Here is a 24424-nt window from a genome sequence, read left to right as displayed (position 1 = left end):
CGTCCCTGCAAAGATGGCTGCCACATTGGCATGTTGATTAGCCGGGCTGCTCCAACGCACTGGCGTATCTTGTGTTCATATCTATGTTGACAACTATTTTGAGGCGATTACACTGACATTAACCGTTCGCTGTCTTAAATAAAGAGATGCTACAATTCAATAATTAAAATACATATTCGAAATGGGATTTTTTTTTTTTTCACCACAATTATTTCCGGATTTATTTTACCACGTCAATCACAAACACAATTAAATGTATGATTGGATGATTGAGGATGTGGAGGAGGAACCTCCGCCATGTACAGATTTCCGTTTTACGGTGCGGAGCAAACAACTAGTTTTTACTTTACGGCAATGCCTTTTGCACAGTCAATGATCACCACGCAGCACGAATAGAAGCACAACATAGATCCTTCCGTTCGTCCATACCACGACCGTTCGTAAACCAAAAATAATACGTAACTTGAGGACATTTTTCTGCGATGATTTTGGACGTAACCTGAATTGTTCAGAAACCGTGCCGTCCGTAACCCGAGGTTCCACTGTACATTCCTTGGTCCACACTGGCTATGCTGTCAACTGATCACCACCTGGTGGTGAGTTGGCTCCGATGGTGGGGGAAGATGCCGGTCCGACGTGGCAGGCCCAAACGTATTGTGAGGGTCTGCTGGGAAAGTCTGGCGGAATCCCCTGTCAGAAGGAGTTTCAACTCCCACCTCCGACAGAACTTTGCTCATGTTCCGAGGGAGGCGGGGGACATCGAGTCCGAGTGGACCATGTTCCGCGCCTGCATTGCTGAGGCGGCCGACCAGAGCTGTGGCCGTAAGGTGGTTGGTGCCTGTCGTGGCGGCAATCCCCGAACCCGTTGGTGAGGGATGCCGTCAAGCTGAAGAAGGAGTCCTATCGGGCCTTTTGGGCCTGTGGGACTCCTGAGGCAGCTGATGGGTACTGGCTGGCCAAGCAGCTTTGGTAATACAGCTTTGGTGGTCACTGAAGCAAAAACTCTGGCATGGGAGGAGTTCGGTGAGGCCATGGAGAAAGACTTCCGGACGGCTTCGAGGAAATTCTGGTCCACCATCCGGCGTCTCAGGAGGGGGAAGCAGTGCACCACCAACACTGTGTATATTGGGGATGGGGCTCCACTGACCTCGACTCGGGATGTTGTGAGCCGGTGGGGAGAATACTTCGAAGACCTCCTCAATTCCACCGACACGCCTTCCCATGAGGGAGCAGAGTCTGGGTTCTCTGAGGCAGGCTCTCCCATCTCTGGGGTTGAGGTCACCGAGGTGGTTAAAAAGCTCCTCGGTGGCAAGGCCCCGGGGGTGGATGAGATTCGCACGGAGTTCCTCAAGGCTCTGGATGTTGTAGGACTGTCCTGATTGACACGCCTCTGCAACATCGCGTGGACATCGGGGACAGTGCCTCTGGATTGGCAGACTGGGGTGGTGGTTCCCCTTTTTAAGAAATGAGACCGGAGGGTGTGTTCCAACTACAGGGGGATCACACTCCTCAGCCTCCCTGGTAATGTCTATTCAGGGGTGCTGGAGAGGAGGATCCGTCGGGAAGTCGAATCACAGATTCAGGAGGAGCAGCGTGGTTTTCGTCCTGGCCGTGGAACAGTGGACCAGCTCTACATCCTTGGCAGGGTCCTCGAGGGTGCATGGGAGTTCGCCCAACCAGTCTCCATGTGTTTTGTGGACTTGGAGAAGGCGTTCGACCGTGTCCCTCGGGGGTTACTGTGGGGGGTGCTTCGGGAAGTATGGGGTACCGAACCCCCTGATACGGGCTGTTCGGTCCCTGTACGATCGAAGTCAGAGTTTGGTCCGCATATCCGGCAGTAAGTCGGACTCATTTCCGGTGAGAGTTTGAAGCGGCTGGGATGAGAATCAGCACCTCCAAATCTGAGACCATGCTCCTCAGTCGGAAAAGGGTGGCGTGCCCTCTCCAGGTCGGGGATGAGATCCTGCCCCATGTGGATGAGTTCAGATATCTTCACGAGTGAGGGAAGATTGGAACGGAAGATCGAAAGGCAGATCGGTGCAGCGTCTGTCGTGATGCGGACTTTGTATCGGTCCGTTGTGAAGTGGAAAGGCGAAGCTCTGAATTTACCGGTCAATCTACGTTCCTACCCTCATCTAACCCTACCGATCAATGCAAACTAGAACTAGCAGACATTCCAACAGCTTCTTCCCTCTTGCGATCAACTTCTTAAACACCTAACCTACAATTCCATTACAACATGCTGGCAATTTTTTGACTTGAGTTCGTTGTCACATTTCTGTGGGGCCAATTATACATTCCTCGTGCACTCACTGTAGTTGTCTCGCCATGCTGCACTATTTGCATATACTGGCCACTCATGCCAGATTAGCATCTGCTCCATTTGCACACTGACTGAGGAGTATCTGCAACATTTGCACAATCAACATTGTCCCAGATTATCGCACGAGTCGTCATTTTAAACCGCATACACTCCTTGAAGTCTCGGCGCCCTTTGCACAATGGTCATTGCACCGGACTATTGCAATACTAGTCATTCGAACTGCTTTAAGTGCGAGAGGACTCTGCATTTTTTTGCACAATTGTCAAAAAAATAATACTAATGTACCGGCATTACCAGATAACTAGCAACCCTTTACTGCTCAGTGACTGTTTGTTTTTTTGTCAATTTCTTTATGTCTCCAAAGAGTTCTCTGTCAATTGACTGTCTGTTGTCGTACGAGAGCGGCTCCAACTACTGGAGACAAATTCCTTGTGTGTTTTTGGACATACTTGGCAAATAAAGATGATTCTGATTCTGATAAAGGTTCCAGCATCTAAACAGAACACTCAGTCGTGCATTCTCTCACAAATATTTTGTATTTGTATAATTTTGACATTTTTTATGAAGAGCAACATGTTTTAAGATATTTGGTTAAGTATTTGGGAATAATAGTGTGTTTCGATTCACATTGAAAAAAAACAGCTTTGGTCTGTTCAATAAATGTTTATCCTGTTCGGCGTGCTTAAGAGTTTTGGGCCCCTGAGCAAAAACGTTTGACATTCCTGCCAAAGGGCATGCATTTTACCTTCTAAAAAGGAGACTGAAGGGTGGAAGCCCTCCAAAACAAACAATGACTGCAATAAGACTAGAGTAGAAACCTAGAAAACAATCACAAAACAAGACTGCAAACATTTGGTGATGTCAGTGGCTTCATGCTGTGATAGGAAACAAAGAAAATAAAACATTAAGTCTAATGCGAATACCTGAAAAAAAAAAAAAAAAGCTGAACTGTGACTCTCTCAGCTCATATATGACTTTTGATTTAAAAACCAAATGTTTTCACTGTACAGAAAAAATGAAGCAACTATTTCAGAAAGGTGTATACTGGACCTACACATCCCTTGATTTTACAACACTAACCTTTATTCCTCTGAGAGATGCAAATGCTTCTTGCCCAGGTCTGAGAGCAATTATATCTCCTTCCACAAGCAGACTGACAGGCAGATTGACCAACTGGGAGTCACGGTATGTCCAGTGAAGGGACCACGACGGGGAGGAGGGCGTGTAGAGATCGGGGTAAAGACATGGCAGCCACCGCACTTCGCCAAGCCAACCGGAAAGATAATCTGCAGTAGATGAATAACAGATGTCATTAAAAGAGTGAATAAAGATGAAACAGTAATGTCCAGTAGTACACTTCTTTCAATTACAAGGTTTTACTAATTGAGCCAGAACTAAGTTGAAAAGTTGTCTTATAAATCTAGCCAGCATTCCTTAATTTTATTGATGAAAAATCCAACAGTTAAACAAACGTGCACAGATATTTATTCGCTGCTCACAAAAATGTTAGGCATATTCGGCTGTCGTGTGAAATTTCAGGATGAAGATAATATCCACTCGATAACCTTATTGGGAGAAGTGTCACAATTAATCGATTAATCGCCAACTAATCGAACAAATTAATCGATAAATATTTTGACAATATCTTGAAGATAATTTTACGCATTAACACAACCATATTATCTACACAAATTTAAAAAGAATTGCACCAGTTTTTTTTTTTTTTTTGTATTTTTGCGAAATCACATTGATTATTGAGACTATTTTGCCATTTATGAGGAGAACAAACCAATTTACCCATTTAAAATCATCGTCAGAAAATTGGTAAATCATTACTAGCGCAATCATTGCAGTAGCTTAAAGTGTCTCGGTCATGATTAACTCAAGACATTAGTAGAAAGTAGAACTCCTCAGCTTTTTTTTTTTTTTTTTTTTTTTTTTTAAACACACAAAAAAAAAATGTTAATGCCGATTTTTCCACACACCACAATATGCGCCATCGTGCAGATGATCGCAGGGATCATTTTCCGGCGCCATGTGACATAATGAGGGTAACCCTAAATCTAAACAACGATCACGGAGCACACTGAAGCGGAGATGTTCTGAGCGATTTCAGCGAAGATTTGTGTTATATATTGATTGCTTTTGAGGAAGAAGCTAAATTGAGTGATGAAGACAACTACAGAAGTTCCAAAGGACTTCAACCTTATTTATTTGAGCCATATCGTTCAGGAAACGCCAACGACCCGCTTGAGTCTGTGGAGGAAGGGTCCGATGGTGAAGGGTTAGAGATGGATTGAAGCAAAGCAAATTTATTTATATCATGCATTTCATACACAAGTTAACTCAATGTGCTTTACATGATTAAAAGCATTTAAAAACAAAGAAAAAAAAAGCTCAAACATTTAAAACAGAAAATTATTAGGTTTTTTTTGTAAAATAAAAGTACAATTAAAACAGCGTGCAGTGCAAGAAATATTTAAAAATGGAAATACTCTAAAAAGCATGAGAAAAAAGAAGAGTTTTTAACCTGGACATAAAAACAGTTACACTTGGGTCTGACGTCACTTCTTTTGGCAACTTATTCCATTTGTGTGCCGCATAATAGCTCAATGCTGCTTCACCATCTTTGCTTTGGACTCTGTGCTCCACTATTTGACCTGAGTCTGTCGATCTCAGAGCCCTACTGGGTTTATATGTTATTAGCATTTCTTTCATCTATTCAGGACCTAACCCATTGGGTGATTTATAGACCAGTAGCAGAACTTTAAAATCAATTCTAAAGCTGACTGGAAGCCAGTGTAAAGACTTTAGAATTGGAGTAATATGCGCTGATCTCTTTGTTCTGGTCAGAACCCAAGCTTCAGCATTCTGAACGAGCTGCAACTGTTTAATGCTCTTTTTGCTTTTTTTTGGCGAGTCCAGTCAGAAGACCATTACGAGTCCAGTCAGAAGACCATTACAAAAGTCTACTTGAGATAAAAGCACCTTCTCGTGGTCTGCTCGACAGATGCAAGCCTTCAATCCGGATATGTTCTTCAGATGGTAAAAGGCAGTTTTAGTAATTGATTTGATATGACTGTTGAAAATCAGGTCAGAATCTATCAGAACACCAAGGTTTCGGACTTGGTCTTTGGTTTTAAAAGAGAGTGACTCCAGGTATTTACTTAACGCAATCCTCTTTTCTTTGCAGCCGTGGGCCAATGGTTAAGATCATCGCCTGCCACTGTGGGGGACCTAGGTTCAAGACCCCGACTGGACCATCCGCCAACATCCCCCGGACTCACGGCTGTGGTGTCCTTGATCAAGACACTGATACCCCGAAATGCTCCCCGGGCGCTTCAGCTGCCCCCTGCTCCAGTGTGTTCCACTAACGTGTATGTGTTCACTGTGATGGGTTAAATGCAGAGAACAAATTTCGTGTGCATGCATGCATGTTCATGACAATAAAAAGTGATTATTCTTCTTCTTATTGCCAAAAACAATTATCTCAGTTTTGTTGTGGTTTAATTGAATAAAATTTTGGCTCATCCAGATATTTATCTGTTTTAGACATCCATCCATCCATTTGCTCCCGCTTATCCGAGGTCAGTTCGCGGGGCAGTAGCTTTAGCAGGGACGCCCAGACTTCCCTCTCCCCAGCCACTTCATCCAGCTCTTCCGGGGGGATCCCGAGGCGTTCCCAAGCCAGCCGAAGGATGTAGTCTCTCCAGCGTGTCCTGGGTCGTCCCCGGGGTCTCCTCCCGGCGGGACGTGCCCGGAACACCTCACCGGGGAAGCGTCCAGGAGGCATCCAAATCAGATGCCCCAGCCACCTCATCTGGCTTCTCTCAATGTGGAGGAGCAGCGACTCTACTCTAAGATCCTCCCGGAAGACTGAGCTTCTCACCCTCTCTCTAAGGGAGAGCCCGGACACCCAGCGGAGGAAACTCATTTCGGCCGCTCGTATCCGGGCTCTTGTTCTTTCAGTCACGACCCACAGCTCGTGACCATAGGTGAGGGTAGGAACGTAGATCGACCGGTAAATCGAGAGAGTTGCCTTCCGGCTTAGCTCCTTCTTTACCACAACGGATCAATACAAAGTCTGCATCACTGCAGACGCTGCACCGATCCGCCTGTCGATCTCCCGTTCCATTCTACCCTCACTTGTGAACTAAGACCCCAAGATACTTGAACTCCTCCACTTGGGGCAGGATCTCATCCCCGACCTGGAGAGGGCATGCCACCCTTTTCCAAATGAGGACCATGGTCTCAGATTTGGAGGTGCTGATTCTCATCCCAGCCGCTTCACACTCTGCTGCGAACTGCTCCAGTGAGAGTTGGAGGTCACGGCTTGATGAAGCACACAGAACCACATCATCTGCAAAAAGCAGAGATCCAATACTGAGGCCTCCAAACCGGACCCCCTCTACGCCTCAGCTGCGCCTAGAAATTCTGTCCATAAAGGTTATGAACAGAATCGGTGACAAAGGGCAGTCTTGGCGGAGTCCAACCCTCACCGGAAACGAGTCCGACTTACTGCCGGATATGCGGACCAAACTCTGACTCCGGTCATACATGGACCGAACAGCCCGTATCAGGGGATTCGGTAACCCATACTCCCGAAGCACCCACCACAGGACACCCCGAGGGACATGGTCGAACGCCTTCTCCAAGTCCACAAAACACATGTAGACTGGTTGGGCGAACTCCCATGCACCCTCGAGGACCCTGCCAAGGGTGTAGAGGTGGTCCAGGACAAAAACCACACTGCTCCTCCTGAATCTGGTATTCAACTTCCCGACAGACCCTCCTCTCCAGCACCCCGAATAGACCTTACCAGGGAGGCTGAGGAGTGTGATCCGCCTGTAGTTGGAACACACCCTCCGGTCCCCTTTCTTAAAAAGGGGGACCACCACCCCAGTCTGCCAATCCAGAGGCACTGTCCCCCACGCGATGTTGCAGAGGCGTGTCAACCAGGACAGTCCTACAACATTCAGAACCTTGAGGAACACCGGGCGAATCTCATCCACCCCCGAGGCCCTGCCACCGAGAAGCTTTTTAACCACCTCTGTAGACCTCAACCCCAGAGATAGGCGAGCCCGCCTCAGAGAACCCAGACTCTGCTCCCTCAAAGAAAGGCGTGTCGGTGGAATTGAGGAGGTCTTCGAAGTATTCTCCCCACCGGCTCACAACGTCCCGAGTCGAGGTCAGCAGCACCATCCCCACTATACACAGCGTTGATGGTGCACTGCTTCCCCCTCCTGAGACGCCGGATGGTGGACCAGAATTTCCTCGAAGCCGTCCGGAAGTCGCTCTCTTTCTATGGCCTCACCGAACTCCTCCCATGCCCGAGTTTTTGCTTCAGCGACCACCAAAGCTGCATTCCGCTTGGCCAGCCGGTACCCATCAGCTGCCTCAAGAGTCCCACAGGCCAACAAGGCCCGATAGGACTCCTTCAGCTTGACGGCGTCCCTCACTGTTTGTGTCCACCAACGGGTTCGGGGATTGCCGCCACGACAGGCACCAACCACCTCACGGCCACAGCTCCGGTCGGCCACCTCAGCAATGGAAGCGCGGAACATGGTCCACTTGGACTCGATGTCCCTCGCCTCCCCCGGAACATGAGCAAAGTTCTGTCGGAGGTGGGAGTTGAAACTCCTTCTGACAGACGTTCCCGGCAGATGTTCCCAGCAGACCCTCACAATACGTTTGGGCCTGCCACGTCTGACCGGCATCTTCCCCAACCATCGGAGCCAACTCATCACCAGGTGGTGATCAGTTGACAACTCCGCCCCATTCTTCACCAGAGTGTCCAAGACATGCGGCCTGCAAGTCTGATGACACGACTACAAAGTCAATCATCGAACTGCGATGTAGGGTGTCTGGTGCCAAGTGCACATGTGGACACCCTTATGCTTTGAACATGGTGCTCGTTATGGATAATGCGTGATGAGCACAGATGTCCAATAACAGAACACCGCTCGGGTTCTGATCGGGGGGGCAGTTCCTCCCAATCACGCCCTTCCAGGTCTCACTGTCATTGCCCACCTGAGCATTGAAGTCCCCCAGCAGAACGATGGAGTCCCCAGCGGGAGCGCTCTCCAGCACCCCCTCCAAGGATTCCAAAAAGGGTGGGTACTCTTAACTGCTGTTTGGTGCATAAGCACAAATAACAGTCAGGACCCATCCCCCCGCCCGAAGGCGGAGGGAGGCTACACTTTTGTCCACCGGGGTGAAGCCCAACGTACAGGCGCCGAGCCGGGGAGCAATAATTATACCCACACCTGCTCGGCGCCTCTCACCGTGCGCAACTCCAGAGTGGGAGAGTCCAACCCCTCTCAAGAGGACTGGTACCAGAGCCCAAGCTGTGTGTGGAGGCGAGTCTGACTATATCTCGTCGGAACTTCTCAACCTCACACATCAGCTTGGGCTCCTTCCTTGCCAGAGAGGTGACATTCTACCTCCCTCGAGCCAGCTTCTGTAGCCGGGGATCGGATCGCCAAGGTCCCCGCCTTCGGCCACCACCCAGCTCGCACTGCACCCGACCCCTATGACCCCTATCTCAGAATACAATGATTTTCAAATCATGTTCAACCTATATTTAATTGAATACACTACAAAGACAAGATATTTCATGTTCAAACTGATCAACTTTATTGTTTTTAGCAAATAATCATTCACTTAGAATTTTATGGCTGCAACACGTTCCAAAAAAGTCTGAGAAAGTTGAGGAATGCTCATCAAACACCTGTTTGGAACATCCCACAGGTGAACACGCTAATTGGGAACAGGTGGGGGCCATGATTGGGTAGAAAAGGAGCTTCCCTGAATTGCTCAGTCATTCACAAGCAAAGATGGAGCGAGGTTCACCTCTTTGTGAACAAGTGCGTGAGAAAATAGTCGAACAGTTTAAGGACAAAGTTCCTCAACGTACAATTGCAAGGAATTTAAGGATTTCATCATGTGGAAGTGTTCTGTGGTCCGACGAGTCCACATTTCAAATTGTTTTTGGAAATTGTGGATATCGTGTCTAAAGAGGCCAAAGAGGAAAAGAACCGTCTGAACTGTTATGGACGCAAAGTTCAAAAGCCTGCGTAGTCTGGTAGACTGTTGCAGTGACCTTGGATTGAAGAAAGCAGTGTTTACCAACACCTGCACTGAATATTGCACACCAAATCATTACTGCCTGTGGATATTTCACACTTGACCTCAAGCCGCTTTGGTTTTGTTCTTCACCAGTCTTCCTCCAAACCCTTGGACTTCGATTCCCAAATGAAAGGAACACTTTACTTTCATCGGAAAAGAGGACCTTGGACCACTGGCCAACAGTCCAATCCTTGTTCTCCTTGGTCCAGTTGAGACGCTTACTACATTGGCTAAGGCTCAGAAGTGGCTTGACCCGAGGAACCAGACTGTTGTAGCCCATCTCCCGGATGCGTCAGAATGTGGTGTTTTTTTAAGTTAAATCCCGCATCATTCAACTCTTTCTGAATCTCTGATAGATTCTTGAATCTTCTCTGTTTGGTAATCCGCTGAAGCCCACGGTCATCTCTCTTGCTGGCACATCATCTCCTGCCACAATAAATACTTGAAATTGTTTACATTCTAGGCCCTGAATCTATAATCTATGAAATCTTACCTTTTAGAATGGAATTATGGGGGGGGGGGAGAAAACTTTTCCATTATCTTCTAATTCTTTGGCGAGGGTCTGTACATACTAAACTGTTTTTGCTTATCAGAATCAGAATCAGAATCATCTTTATTTGCCAAGTATGTCCAAAACACACAAGGAATTTGTCTCCGGTAGTTGGAGCCGCTCTAGTACAACAGACAGTCAATTTACAGAACACTTTGGGGACATAAAGACATTGACAAAAACAATTGTGCAAAAAGATGCAGAGTCCTCTAGCACTTAGAGCAGTTCGAACGACTAATATTGCAATAGTCCGGTGCAATGACCATTGTGCAAAGGGCGCTGAGACTTCAAGGAGTGGATGCGGTTTAAAGTGACGAGTAGTGCGATCATCTGGGACAATGTTGGTTGTGCAAATGTTACAGATACTCCTTTTGTACACAATTGTTCATACACATACTGTGCAGCTTTCCTCCCTTCCCCCATAACCTATGTTTTTAAAGTGGTTTATGTTTGACAGATTCCTCACTGATACTGTTCCACAGTTTCACAACAAAAACTGACAAAAACCTTTTCTGGTTGCGCTTATTTTAAAGTTGTGTTCAGCCCTGAAAAGGTAATTACCTTCCCTATTTTAAATGTGTTTTGGAAGTTCTTTGTTTTTGGCCCTGTACATTAGTTGTGCTGTTTGATATACAATGTGAATGTTAATATATGTGATTGAAAAAAAAAAATGATTTTGTTCTTTGTAAATATAAATATGGAGTAACGAGAGAGCAGTAAAGTGTGTGGAGTGATTTATGGTCTCGTATTTCATTGACTTTATAAACATTTTCCACTATTTTAGATTGAACATGCTCAATATATGGCTTCCAGATCATTTTCTCATATGACTCGTCGAAATGCATTATCCGGTACCCTTTCATTTTCAACCCCATTTATTGTAATATATATCTGTGTATCTATGCCCTTCCCTGAGCTGTCACCTTATCATGGTAGAGGGGTTCCAAAGTATGGGTCCTTCAACGACAACAAATATATATATGGGCTGTCCCAAAAAAAAAAAAAAAAAAAAGTGTTTGAGGTATGACCATATCACCACTGTATTGGCCTGCCTTCACTGGCTCAATGTCCAGATCAGAGCAGATTTTAAGGTGCTGCTTTTACGTCAAGAAAAGCTGGATGGAGCTAGTGGGGAGAGGGAAGTCTGGGCTTCCTTGCTAAAGCTGCCGACCCCACGACCCAACCACGGATAAGCGGAAGAAGATGGGTGGCTTGGGTGAAGTTGGATGGATGGATGGATGGATGGATGGACGGACGGACGGACGGACGGGCGGGTGGAAGGATGGTTAGGCGGATTATTTGTTTGTGTTTTGAGGGAAGGAATTACTGTGATTGACTGCCAGTGTATACCCCACCTCTCACCCAAAGTCAGATGGGATAGGATCCAGCTCAACCACAACCAATTGAGGGCAAGAGAAACTTGATGGATGGGTAATGAAAAGGCCCAACTCACCACTGAGCTGTGTGATGATGCCTTTGAGACGCCGAACCATCTCATTCCTTTTGAGCTTCTCCTGTCTTCTGACCAGCATCAGATTCAACAACAAAAGGATGAGGAGGGCAGCAGCATTCACCACCTCATTACCAGAACTGCAGAGGTAAAAAAATAAAAAAATAAAAAATCTCTTACTTTGTGTATCAAGTTCATGTTGTTCATATTACATCTAATGATCTGTCTGTTGGATTATTATTTTTAAACAAAACTACATTCTTTGAATTCACCTGCACGTACTGTTATAAGTGACAAGCTAAACAACCAAGAAAAACAAGGCAAGAGGAACTAAACACAGCAGGGAACTGAAATAAAATTATGGGAACACATTATTCTGTTTTTATGAAAATGAAATGTGAGTGATTATTGATGCTCTTAATATTGAATCAATATTGAGCTGTTTCTCCCCGATGGTGAACCATACAGCTGGTCACATCGAACAAAAAAAAATTGTTGGTTGAGCACAGAAACAAAAGTAACAGCAGAAATAAATATCCATTTGGCATTGAGATATATGGCCGACGTGGAAGTAATGATTAAACAGTGGAACCTCGATATCACGGACCCCAACATAACATAAAACGGACAGTCACGGCCGAACAATGGCGGCGGTATTGGCTTTAAGAGGAATAAGAAACAAGTCTCTGGAGTCTGGAACATGCTATTTGTGTTACAGGAACTTGGGCTGCACGTTATTTTGTTTGGTCATCGTCATCGCGATGTGTATACGCTATAGTCACATCGTGACAATGTCGGGGGAAAAGACATGCACTGCGCACAATTCTACCAATAATAATCATACTTTGAATCGTGCTCGCAAAACATTCAACAAATCAACTTGCTGTCACTGTCACGTAAAACAGTCACGTAAAACAATAAAACAATGAATTTTGTGCTAACCTAAGTGCTAGCATATGGTGATAAGAAAAGCTTGACATGCTAACAAGATTAGTACCGATGTTATACTTTACAGTAAATTATAACTCTTCAAACAACCCACAGAGCAGGCCCAGAGATGAGGCGTCATCCACTGGTGCTTCGGAGGACGTCCAAGGAGAGCTTGGGGTAATTTGCACATAGTTTTAATACGGCTCGACAGAGAAAGATCAGAAAATGACCGATAAAGGAAGAGAACATCTGCAACAAGTGGTGATGAAAATGGAACGACCAGTCTTTTTTTTTTTTTTTGCACTTCTCAGTGGAACTTTTCCACTGGGAACACCTACTAATGTGACTACAGTGCAGTGAAAAAGTATTGGCCCCCTTCTCAAATTCTTATATTTTTGCATAGATTCCCCACTTTATGGTTTAAGATCATCAAACAAATATAAATATCAGACAAATATAACCCAAGTGAACTTAAAAGGCAGTTTTTAAATGATTTCATTTATCAAGGGAAAAAACTATTCAAAGTTACCTGGTAACCAGGCTTGGGTGTGATCAGTGAAAACAACCAAAAATTGTGATAAGCCACAATTAATTTATGATTTAACAAGAGGGGTAATTATTTGTGTCACACAGGGCCAAGTAATTTTGAATTGCTTTTTTTCCCCTTAAATGAAATGACCATTTAAAAACAGCATTTTCAGTTCACTTGGGTTGTATTTGTCTTATATATGTGCTTGATGATCTTAAAGTGGGGAAACTGCAAAAGGGTAGCTGGTTCTAATCCCGGCTCCAACTGTCTGCATGTCAAAGTGTCCTTGGGCAAGACACTGAACCCTAATTTGCTCCCAGAGGGGCCTTGCATGGCAGCAGTCACCCAGTTTTGTGTGTGTGTGTGTGTGTGTGTGTGAGAATGGGTGAATGTGAGGCTTTGTAAAGCGCTTTTGGGCACTCTGATAGTGTAGATAAAGCGCTATCTAAGTGCAGTCCATTTACCAATTCATGATTTAACTACCTTTTCTCACAGGGCCAGATAACTGAATAGTTTTTTTCCCCTCATGAAACAAAATAAACCATTTAAAAACAGCGTAATATGGTAACCAAGGATGTTTAGTGAGTATAGAAAAATGGGCACCATGTCGTTTATTAGCTAACAGCAGGCCAAAAGGACGAAAAACCTCAGATCAATCTCTTTCTGAAAAGATCACCACAGTCATGTAAAATTAGTTTACAATTGCAGAGGTCAAAAACTTTGACTCAAACACACGGTACACAATAGGATGCGCGATGTGTGGAACATTTAATGTGAAACTACAGGGAAATTGGGGACAAATGAAAACAAAGCTAACTACGTCATAAAAGACAAGAATACATAGCAGAACATAGAGTGAAAGGCTGAACTCGTGAGATGAGCGTGAATGAACTGATTCTTGTTGAGAAACAATAAAGTTGAGACTCGTAAGATCGTTAAACTAACCCCAAGTTACTATGCACCAATTTGTACTTATACCGGTAGTTGCTGCAATGTTTACTCACTATTCGTTGATCATGTGGTCGCAGAGTAGGAGGCTCTTTTTCTCGGTCATCTCAGACGGAAGGAAAGCAAAGGGGAAAACGATGGACAAAAAGAAGAAAAACAGAAAAGGACTACGAAAATGATAATTGATAGTCACGCAGGTGGGGGAATTTGTGCTCGTCACTTTTCCTGCTGTTGGACTTGCTGGCGGCCACACTTTTTACGCTTGGTTGAGAGTCCAACTGAGAATACCAGAGATTTATCTCCGTAGCAGCCACATTAGCTAAGGCTGGGAAAACAGAGTCGCATCAGAATCAGAATCATATTTATTTGCCAAGTATGTCCAAAAACACACAAGGAATTTGTCTCATCACATTGCATCGCAGAGTTGGCGCTGGACCGAGCATTTCTCTGGGTCCGGGGCAGCCACGGAGACCAAAAAAGGAAAAAGGGAGGGGAGAAGGCCGGAGCTGGGAGGGTCCGGTGGACAAGTGCAGAAGCAGAGCCAGGAACAAGAGAGAGGGCAAAGGAAGCTGCTTTTATTCCGAGTCACGGGAGAAAGAGGTCACGCCCCCGACTCTGATTTCTGTTCTAAGTTTCTGATGTACGGGGGGCACGCCCTAATTATGGGTTGACTGCACATTTTCAAAAAACGATTCCCAACTTCGAAACTGTCTCAAACAGTGTTTAAGAATACAAAACGAGCTTGTTTCAATCTTAGTCCTGACATATCAAATTATATTGTTCAACACAAAAGTTATTTCATACTTTTGGCTTAAAACACTGCTGTACAGTCCTCATAAACAGATTCATCTCCAAACCTGCAGAATCAACACAGTGTTTAACAGTGTTTTCGGTCATCACTGGGGGGTGTCCGTGTTCCATCGATGTAGGGGTGCCACTCGTCCTGAGAGTTGGGGGTCTGGCGTCGATCAATCTTCTGTGTCACAGTGAAGTCTCACTGTGGCGATGGCACAGAAGAGTGATAGATGTTTTTTTTTTTAGATTTCAAGAGGAGGAAAGAACCGGGGGGGCTAAAAAAGGCAGGTGAGGCCAGTCTTTGGTAGTCCTTGTGTTGAGAATCGATATCCGTTAAAGACCCCCTTTTGGCGGCTGGGCGACAGCACCAGACGAAATAGCGGCAGGTGAGCTGCCAGTTACCAAAGTACGTTTGTGCAACCCACTCCCCGATAACTATATTTTATGTCCATGACGGTATTTCTACCATATGTGTGCCTATCTGTAAATATACAGCGTATATTGGTGTTGGATACAAGCATAATTAATGTTGGAAAAGAATACGTCGGAAAAGGAACGCCTGTGTTTCCTTCCGGTTTAGTCAGAAGGACGTATAACGTGACAATCAAACTTTGTCTCGTACAGGGCCTCGCTCATGCTCTCAACCCCAGGCGTAACTGGTAAGGGTGCCAGGAGTGGCTTCCTTGGGGGCCCCGCAAACAGATCATGGCTGGGAAAACTGATCAAAGAAGAAGACACCCATCGACTACAATTTCGCCCATAAAAAATGGCTTTTAAAAACATATAATAATCTAAAAAACTCCCAACTTTGTACTCTCCCACGCTTAGGAAAGAAATGTAATATCAAAAAGAACAGATTTTCTACAACAACAGTTAAGATACACTGAGTAAAATAATAAATCAGAAATATTCTTTGCAAACCAACTGCAGCGAAAGAAAATTACTATCAATTACAGCCATTCAAGATTCCAACGGCAGCCATTCAAGATTCAAACGGCAACTGTACACAGTCACCGCTAGAAATAAATTACATATTTTACAATTATTATAGCAGCTTATACGCATCTTCGACCAACCCAGACCAAAAAGAAATTTAAACTTTAAGGATCTAAATATTCCTCAATTAAATACACAAATTAAAGACAGCCTTGATGTTCCTTGAACCATCACAGAATTATATAACGCATTTAAAAATGTGCAATCGGGACGAGCACCTGGCCCGGACAGAATCCCTGTTGAATTCATTAAACATTTCAGGCCAATACAAGTGCCTCTATTTTTCAGAACAGTCAAGGAGATAAACGGTAAAGCTAAAATTAGTAGAACCCGGCTTCAATTAAATTATTACTACAGTCGGGGAAACGTCCCATTCTCCCGGCTAATTATCGGCCCTTATCACTTATGAATGTAGATAAAAGATTATCTCGAAAGCCCTCGCAGAGTGACTGGATAATCCACTATGACTAGACAGGCTTCATTAAAGGTAGAAGTTCCACAAAAAATGTCAGACAATGTCAGAATTAAATAAGCACGTCACAGCGAAAAAAATCTAAACAGCAATCATTATGTCACTTGACACAGAGAAAGCTTTCGATAAAGTTAACTGGGCTTTCCTGTTCGCAAATTTGGCTTTGGAGATTCATTTATACATTGGATAGCAACATTATACAATTCGCCAAAGAGGAAACAGACAAGGATGTCCACTCTCACCAATGCTATTTGCAATATTGCAATATATCATCGGACCTCTTGCTGCTTCTATACGTCAGAATGCTAATATTAAAGATATCTGCTCACTAGTGACAGAACACAAAATCAATCTGTATGCTGATGACAGTCTTCTTTATTTACAGGAACCCAAGTATTCTCTTCAGGCAGTCTTCAATCTCATTAAAACATTTTCACAAATATCAGATTACTCTGTCAACTGGACAAAATCAACAATACTCCCAATAACAGCAAACTCATGGACTCCTGCAGATCAAACCCCAGATTACCCTATTCCTATAGGAAACTAAGTATTTAGGTATTACTATTTCGCCAAAACTCACTGAGCTAACCAATCCAAATGACACACCACTTCTGGGAAAACTTTCAGCTGATTTAAGACGCTGGAATAACTTGCCTATATCACTACTGGGAAGAATAGCCACAATACAAATTAAAACCTTACTTCAAATAAATTATTTATTCTCAAAGACCACATTAAAATGGTTTCAAACTTGAGATTCTGCTATAATATTTTTTTATTAAAAAAAATGAGAAAAATAGAATTAGTCGATCCACTCTTCAGAAAAGTAAACAGGAGGGAGGCCTAAATGCACCCAACTTTAACCAATTACAATACCTCTTCAAATGGTTGCACCACAATGGGGAGTATGAGTCTTGGTGAGTATTGGAACAGTGCCCTGCGATTGGCTGGCAACCAGTTCAGGGTGTACCCCGCCTCCTGCCCGATGATAGCTGGGATAGCCTTGAGCACTCCTACGACCCTAGTGAGGAAAAGCGGCTCAGAAAATGGATGGATAGAATTGGAACAAATAGATTGCATCATCATCAAACTTCCGAAACTTTTATTTATTTATTTGTATTTATTTCCACAAGTTTTAAAGGCCATAAATGCTTCAAGAACCCAATAATCGCATCCACCTTAGCGGCTTGATGGCAAGGTTTAGAATCTACAGGATCTCAATTTGCTCCCAGTATGCGCGCCCCAATCTGTCATAATCCGGATTTCGAAATTAAAAATATATCCCTTCATTTTAGTACATAGGAACAACATGGAATTGACCACCTACAACAACTATTTAACAATAACGTTTTTAGGACACGTGATGAACTGTTCCAAGAATTCTAAATAACAGCCAGAAACCTTCGTCAATACAATAAATTAACAGCAGCAATAAAAAAAAAAAAGAATACCAACACTCAAGAGCACCTTCGAACTGCCGGATTTTGTCAAGCAAATAGTGAAGCTTTTCCTGCAAACGAAAATAAATCTTTCAAAAGATTATGAGTAAATTTCATGTACTAAATAAATGCATTTACCAATCACCAAATGGGACGAAGACCTTTCCATGTCCACTGACCGTAGCTACTGGGTACAGATTTGTAACAGTACGTTTAGAATGACAAAAAACACAAATCTGCAGCTTATACAATATAAAGTGCTACATAGAACACACTTCACTCAGTAAACTATGCATAAAATGGGCTTCTCTCCATCTAATATATGCACGCAATGCACCAAAAATACCCCAGACACCTATTTTCATGCTTTTGGTCTTCGGTTACACAAAATATCTCTTACAGTTTGAATTTCAGGATTCCACTTTCCCCAAGCCCCTCCTTATCGTGGTGGATGGATTTGTGTGTCCCAATGATCCTAGGAGCTAAGATGTCTGGGGCTTCAGGCCCCTGGTAGGGTCAACCATGGCAAACAGGTCCGAGGTGAGGGACCAGACAAAGCACGGCTCAAAGACCCCTTATGACGAAGACAAAAAAAAAATGGACTCAGGTTTCCCTTGCCCAGACGCAGGTAACAAGGGCCCCCCTCTTGAGCCAGGCTTGGAGGTGGGGCTCGAAGGAGAGCTCCTGGTGGCCGGGCCTGCACCCATGGGGCCCGGCCGTACACAGCCCAAAAGGGTAACGTGGGTCCCCCTTCCCATGGGCTCACCACCTGTGGGAGGGGCCATAGGGGTCGGGTGCAGTGTGAGCTGGGCGGTGGCCGAAGGCGGGGACCTTGCCGATCCGATACCCAGTTACAGAAGCTAGCTCGAGGGATGTGGAATGTCACATTTCTGGCAAGGGAAGGAGCCCGAGCTGGTGTGTGAGCTCGAGAAGTTCCGACTAGAAATAGTCTGACTCGCCTCCACGCACAGCTTGGACTCTGGTACCAGGCCTCTCGAGAGGGCTTTGTTCCACTCTGGAGTTGCCCACAGTGAGAGGCGCCGAGCAGGTGTGGGTATACTTATTGCTCCCCGGCTCGGCGCCTGTACGTTGGGGTTCACCCCGGTGGACAAGAGGGTAGCCTCCCTCCACCTTCGGGTGGGGGGACGGGTCCTGACTGTTGTTTGTGCCTATGCACCAAACAGCAGTTCAGAGTACACCCCCTTTTTGGAGTCCTTGGAGGGGGTGCTGGAGAGCGCTCCCGCTGGGGACTCCATCGTTCTGCCGGGGGACTTCAATGCTCACGTGGGCAATGACGGTGTTCTGTTATTGGACTTCTGTGCTCATCACGGCTTGTCCATAACGAACACCATGTGGGTGTCCACACGTGCACTTCGGCACCAGGACACCCTAGGTCGCAGTTCAATGATCGACTTTGTGGTCGTGTCATCGGACTTGCGGCCGCATGTCTTGGACACTCGGGTGAAGAGAGGGGCGGAGCTGTCAACTGATCACCACCTGGTGGTGAGTTGGCTCCGATGGTGGGGGAAGATGCCAGTCCGACGTGGCAGGCCCAAACGTATTGTGAGGATCTGCTGGGAACGTCTGTTTCAACCCACCTCTGACAGAACTTTGCTCATGTTCCGGGGGAGGCAGGGGACATCGAGTCCGAGTGGACCATGTTCCGCGCCTCCATTGCTGAGGCGGCCGACCGGAGCTGTGGCCGTTAGGTGGTTGGTGCCTGTCGTGGCGGCCATCCCCGAACCCGTTGGTGGACACCAACGGTGAGGGATGCCGTCAAGCTGAAGCAGGAGTCCTATCGGCCTTTTTGGCTGGTGGGACTCCTGAAGCAGCTGATGGGTACCGGCTGGCCAAGCGAAATGCAGCTTTGGTGGTCACTGAAGAAAAAACTCGGGCATGAGAGGCGTTCGGTGAGGCCATTGGAGAAGGACTTCCAGACGGCTTTGAGGAAATTCTGGTCCACCATCTGGCGTCTCAGGAGGGGGAAGCAGTGCACCATCAACACTGTGTATAGTGGGGATGGGCGCTGCTGATCTCGACTCGGGACGTTGAGAGCCGGTGGGGAGAATACTTCGAAGAGCCCCTCAATTCCACCGAAACGCCTTTCCATGAGGGAGCAGTGTCTGGGTTCTCTGAGGCGGGCTCTCCTATCTCTGGGGTTGAGGTCACCGAGGTGGTTAAAAAGCTCCTCGGTGGCAGGGCCTCGGAGGTGGATGAGATTCACCCGGAGTTCCTCAAGGCTCTGGATGTGGCATGGCTGTCCTGGTTAACACGCTTCTGCAACATCGCGTGGACATCGGGGACAGTGCCTCTGGATTGGCAGACGAGGGTGGTGGTCCCCCTTTTTAAGAAGGAAGACCGGAGGGTGTGTTCCAACTACAGGGGGATCACACTCCTCAGCCTCCCTGGTAAGGTCTGTCGGGAAGTTGAAGCTCAGATTCAGGAGGAGCAGTGTGGTTTTCGTCCCGACCGTGGAACAGTGGACCAGCGCTACACTCTTGGCAAGGTCCTCGAGGGTGCAAGGGAGTTCGCCCAACCAGTCTACATGTGTTTTGTGGACCCCCCTCGTGTGGGGGGTGCTTCGGGAGTATGGAGTACCAAACCCCCTGATACGGGCTGTTCGGTCCCTGTACGACCGGAGTCAGAGTTTCGTCCACATATCCGGGAGTAAGTCGGACTCGTTTCTGGTGAGGTTGGACTCCCCCAAGACTGGCCTCTGTCACTGATTCTGTTCATAACTTTTATGGACAGAATTTCTAGGCGCAGCAGAGGCGTAGAGGGGGTCCGGTTTGGTGGCCTCAGTATTGCATCTGCTTTTTTCAGATGATGTGGTTCTGTTGGCTTCATCAAGCCTTGACCTCCAACTCTCACTGGAGCAGTTCGCAGCTGAGTGTGAAGCAGCTGGGATGAGAATCAGCACCTCCAAATCTGAGACCATGGTCCTCAGTCGGAAAAGGATGGCGTGCCCTCTCCAGATCGGGGATGAGATAATGCCCCAAGTGGAGGAGTCCAAGTATCTTGGGGTCTTGTTCACGAGTGAGGGAAGAATGGAACAGGAGATCGACAGGCGGATCGGTGCAGCGTCTGCAGTGATCCGTTGTGGTAAAGAAGGAGCTAAGCTGGAAGGCAAAGCTCTCGATTTACCAGTCGATCTACATTTCTACCCTCACCTATGGTCACGAGCTGTGGGTCGTGACCGAAAGAACAAGATACCGGATACAAGCGGCCGAAATGAGTTTCCTCCGCAGGGTGTCCGGGCTCTCCCTTAGCGATAGGGTGAGAAGCTCGGTCATCCGGGAGGATCTCAGAGTAGAGCCGCTGCTCCTCCACATCGAGAGGAGCCAGATGAGGTGGCTGGGGTATCTGATTCGGCTGCCTCCCGGACACCTCCCTGGTGGATGCCTCCCGGACGCCTCCCGGACACCTCCCCTACTCCCGGGGACGACCCAGGACACGCTGGAGAGACTACATCCTTCGGCTGGCCTGGGAACGCCTCCAGATTCCCCCGGAAGAGCTGGATGAAGTCGCTGGGGAGAGGGAAGTCTGGGCGTCCCTGCTAAAGCTACTGCCCCCGCGACCCGACCTCGGATAAGCGGTAGGAAATGGATGGATGGTTGGACTTTCCCCAAGATTGTGCATAAGCATACGCATAATTGGCCTCCCTAATAAATACACAATCATTACTCGTCGCGTTAGCTGCCACTAAGAAAACAATTCTATTAAACTGGAAAAACAAACAAGCTATTAACATCAATCAGTGGCTAAATCTCATCAAGGAATATATTGCGTTAGAAAAAACATTAGCAGAACGAACAAATCAATTACATATATACGTAGACGTGACCAGCTAACCTTTCCTCAACATGCTAAATCTAGACTCTTGATTCCTTTGCCTGAGTAGGGTGCCATTTGAAAATAGCAAGACTATTTACATAAGTGTGAAAGTAAACTTTAGAATTTTGTATTCATTGTCGTCGAGGTTGTTGTTGTTGCTTTATTATTATTATTATTATTTTTTTTTCCCCACACATTTTAGATCGGTTTGCGTGGTAAGAGGACAAATGCATGGAGTGGGGATCTTCTCTTGTCAGTGTGCTTGCGGTTCTGGCGTCTGTGGGGGCAGGACTTTCTTCAATCCTTCACGATCTCGGGGGGACGACGACTGGGGTGACCTCCCGGGGAGCAATGATGGTGTGATGGTGACTCGCCCATGTTCCAGGGGTGCTGGGGCGGTGCCAGCTGGCGCCCGCCTGGGTCGAGCCTGTCGCTCCTCGGGCATCCTTCCTCCTCTTCTCCCCGTTCCTTACGTCGCGCTGCGGTCACCTCTTCCTCTTATTGTGGGGAGGCCGGGTGGTCCCCTGCGGGCTGTGGGGCCTGCTGTGAAGTTTCTGTCCCTGCCTGATTTGGGGGTGGGGTCCACCTCCCACACTCGGGGGCAGGTAGTGGGTGCTGGCGGGAATGGGGGGGGTCAGTGCTGCGGGGCTGGGCGGGGCGTCCCACTTCATCGGTGGTTGTCCTGCCTGATGGGCCCAACCTGCAGGAGCCATGCCTCTTAATCACTCACTTAGCACTCACACCACTCACTGTATATATTTTTATCACTAGTCACATCTGGGCAAATACATATCCAAGGGTTCCTGGAGGACTGGTATGGGGTCGGGAGGGGGAGGGTGTGGGTGTCCGGGCACCCTGCCCCTCCGCCATGCCTGCCCCCCTGGATTTTAAATGCATCACACACACTCATCCTCATGTTTTCATGCACCACATACACCCATGGGGAATGGGGGTCTTGGGTGGGGGGGATTTGGGTGTGAGGGAGCAGTGCCTGGCAGCCGTAACGCTCACTGCCTCTCCAGATTAGAATGCACCACACCACTAGGGGGGGGGGGGGCATTGATACACAGGGTAGGGCCAATGACTGCCAGTCGGGGACCTGGCAGTCATAGTAACAGGGGGGAGGTGGGTTCTCACTTAGCTTCATGGTGGTGCTCCTGAGGCAATCGTTCCCTTGTCGGGTGCCCCTATACGCACTCCTTTCCAACAAACAAGGGACACCCTCCCGCCGTCGGGCTGGGTGGGGACAGGCTGCATAGTGGGGCCCTACGGGTTGGGGTGGGGGGTTTTGGCTCTCCCTGGGGGTGGGGGGGGGGGTCTAAGGTTGGCTGGGTGGGTGGCCCGGCGGCCTCCAACGGGTGGCCAGCTGTCAAGGTGGGGTCGGCGGACTGCCCTGGGTTCCTCAGTGTGGGTCGTGTTCCGTCCACCAGGCTGCTCTCGGGTGGACCCCTGGGCCCGATCACGCCCCTCGATTGATTGGGTGGGGTCCTCAGCCTCCGCGGTGCAGGCACAGCAATTACAGGACACTTCTGTAAGTCTTTGTGCCTGCGAAATGGTGTCAATTCACTTGAATGTGTCCGCAGGCACACACCCCTGGGACTCTTTCGCTGGGGTCACTCACTCACTGCGACAAATCACTCATGAATATGCGAATTGCTTGGGTATCCCCTCACTCACACTCTCGTCCTATAGACTCATAATTTACATAGTCAATCCCAGCACATTTCAGTTGTACAGCCGGGTTCACGACCCTTGTCCTGCATGCTTCTCCTGTCCTTGTCCTGTTCTATCTTGTCCTGTCATTCCCTCACAGAGTGTAGCACTACAGCCCCATGCAACACTCATATCTAATGTGTCAGTGTTGTAGATATTTAATGATTTACTTCTCACATCCTGTTTACAATTAGCGCTTTGTCTTTTGTCTTCGTTTCTCTCTCTCCCCTCTAGAAACTTTGTTCAGTTCGACTGATCGATTCTGATTCTCAATGAACATCAATTATAATACTATGAAACCACAGCGGCAGCTTAAAAACTCAACTGTGACACAGTAAAACTGTTCCGGCATAAAAGGGATCGAGATCCTCCATTCTGCTTGACCTAACAGCCGAACAGGACAAAAAAAAAAAAAAAGATGCAAAAAGAAACTTTTTGTCACGTGGGATGTGTGCTCATAACTTTTTCTGCCGTTTGAACTTGTCGCATGCCCCGCTTTTGCTCTCAACCCCAGACGTAACTGGTAAGGGTGCCGGGAGTGGCTTCGTTGGGGGCCCCGCGAACATGATCAAGGCTGGGAAAACAGATCAAAGAAGAAGACACCCATCGACTTTAATTTAGTCTTCAATTTGGCCCATCAAAATGTGTTTAAAAAACATATTAATCTAAAATACTCCCAACTTTGTACTCTCCCACGCTTAGGAAAGAAACATAACAACACATTAATAACAATTGCTCAAACTCTTGCGTAGGCGCAAAACTCATGTTCTCGGCACAAACAGTTTTTACAGGTGGATAAACACAGTGGTACATTCAGAAGAAACTCATTTGGAAGGCAACCTGTAAAAACACAATAACACAGGCATCACGGTATACATTTAGAATATTCCTGAAGTAAGTTTTATGATCCCTCCGCAGAAGCGGAATCACAGGGAAAGGTTAGACCTGGAAGCCTCACTTACACTGTTACCAACAAGTTATGTGGCCGAAGGTAGTAGGCAGATGGCTTTCACCTTTCAATGGGATTAACACTCGCTGGCCGGGACCCGTGCCTCCTTCTTGAGCTGTGATCGTGACAGCTACAATAACATCCCGGCACCTTTTTCTGGTCAGTGGAGATTGCAATCTTGTTCCTTTCTTATCTATGACAGCTTCAAACAACATGTTCAACAAGAGGGAATAAAATTCTGCACCTCCTGGTGATTTAAGATTGCGTTATTATTTTGTTTCGTGTACAGCACTTAGTTACAGCTGCAGCTGTCGTGAAAGCGCTATTCCTGTGTGTACACAATTATTGTACTCCACCGCCAAAGG

At 46.7% G+C, this 24424-nt stretch overlaps 1 protein-coding gene across 8 annotated transcripts in view; it reads right to left on the bottom strand.

Annotated features, from left to right (window-relative positions):
* Nucleotides 1-24424, bottom strand: part of tmem94 (transmembrane protein 94) — a 137482-nt gene that overhangs the window by 91531 nt on the left and 21527 nt on the right. For 7 of the 8 annotated variants that reach the window (XR_009770386.1, XR_009770387.1, XM_061705672.1 and 4 more), the window contains 2 exons: nucleotides 11455-11591; nucleotides 3404-3609 (listed from right to left, as the gene is read on the bottom strand). Coding sequence is in view for 6 of the 8 variants with exons in the window: in XM_061705672.1 (XP_061561656.1) it covers nucleotides 3404-3609; nucleotides 11455-11591 (343 nt within the window). In the remaining 2 variants the exon portion in view is untranslated. Of the gene's footprint in view, nucleotides 1-3403; nucleotides 3610-11454; nucleotides 11592-17000; nucleotides 17507-24424 lie in introns of those variants that run through there. The other variant, XM_061705676.1, reaches the window with a different exon arrangement.

Source organism: Phycodurus eques, chromosome 19 (assembly GCF_024500275.1).
Source record: "Phycodurus eques isolate BA_2022a chromosome 19, UOR_Pequ_1.1, whole genome shotgun sequence".
In the NCBI taxonomy this organism is placed as follows: Eukaryota; Metazoa; Chordata; class Actinopteri; order Syngnathiformes; family Syngnathidae; genus Phycodurus; species Phycodurus eques.
The sequence above is the reverse complement of the archived record's forward strand: the minus strand, read 5'-3'. Positions and strand labels throughout refer to the sequence as shown.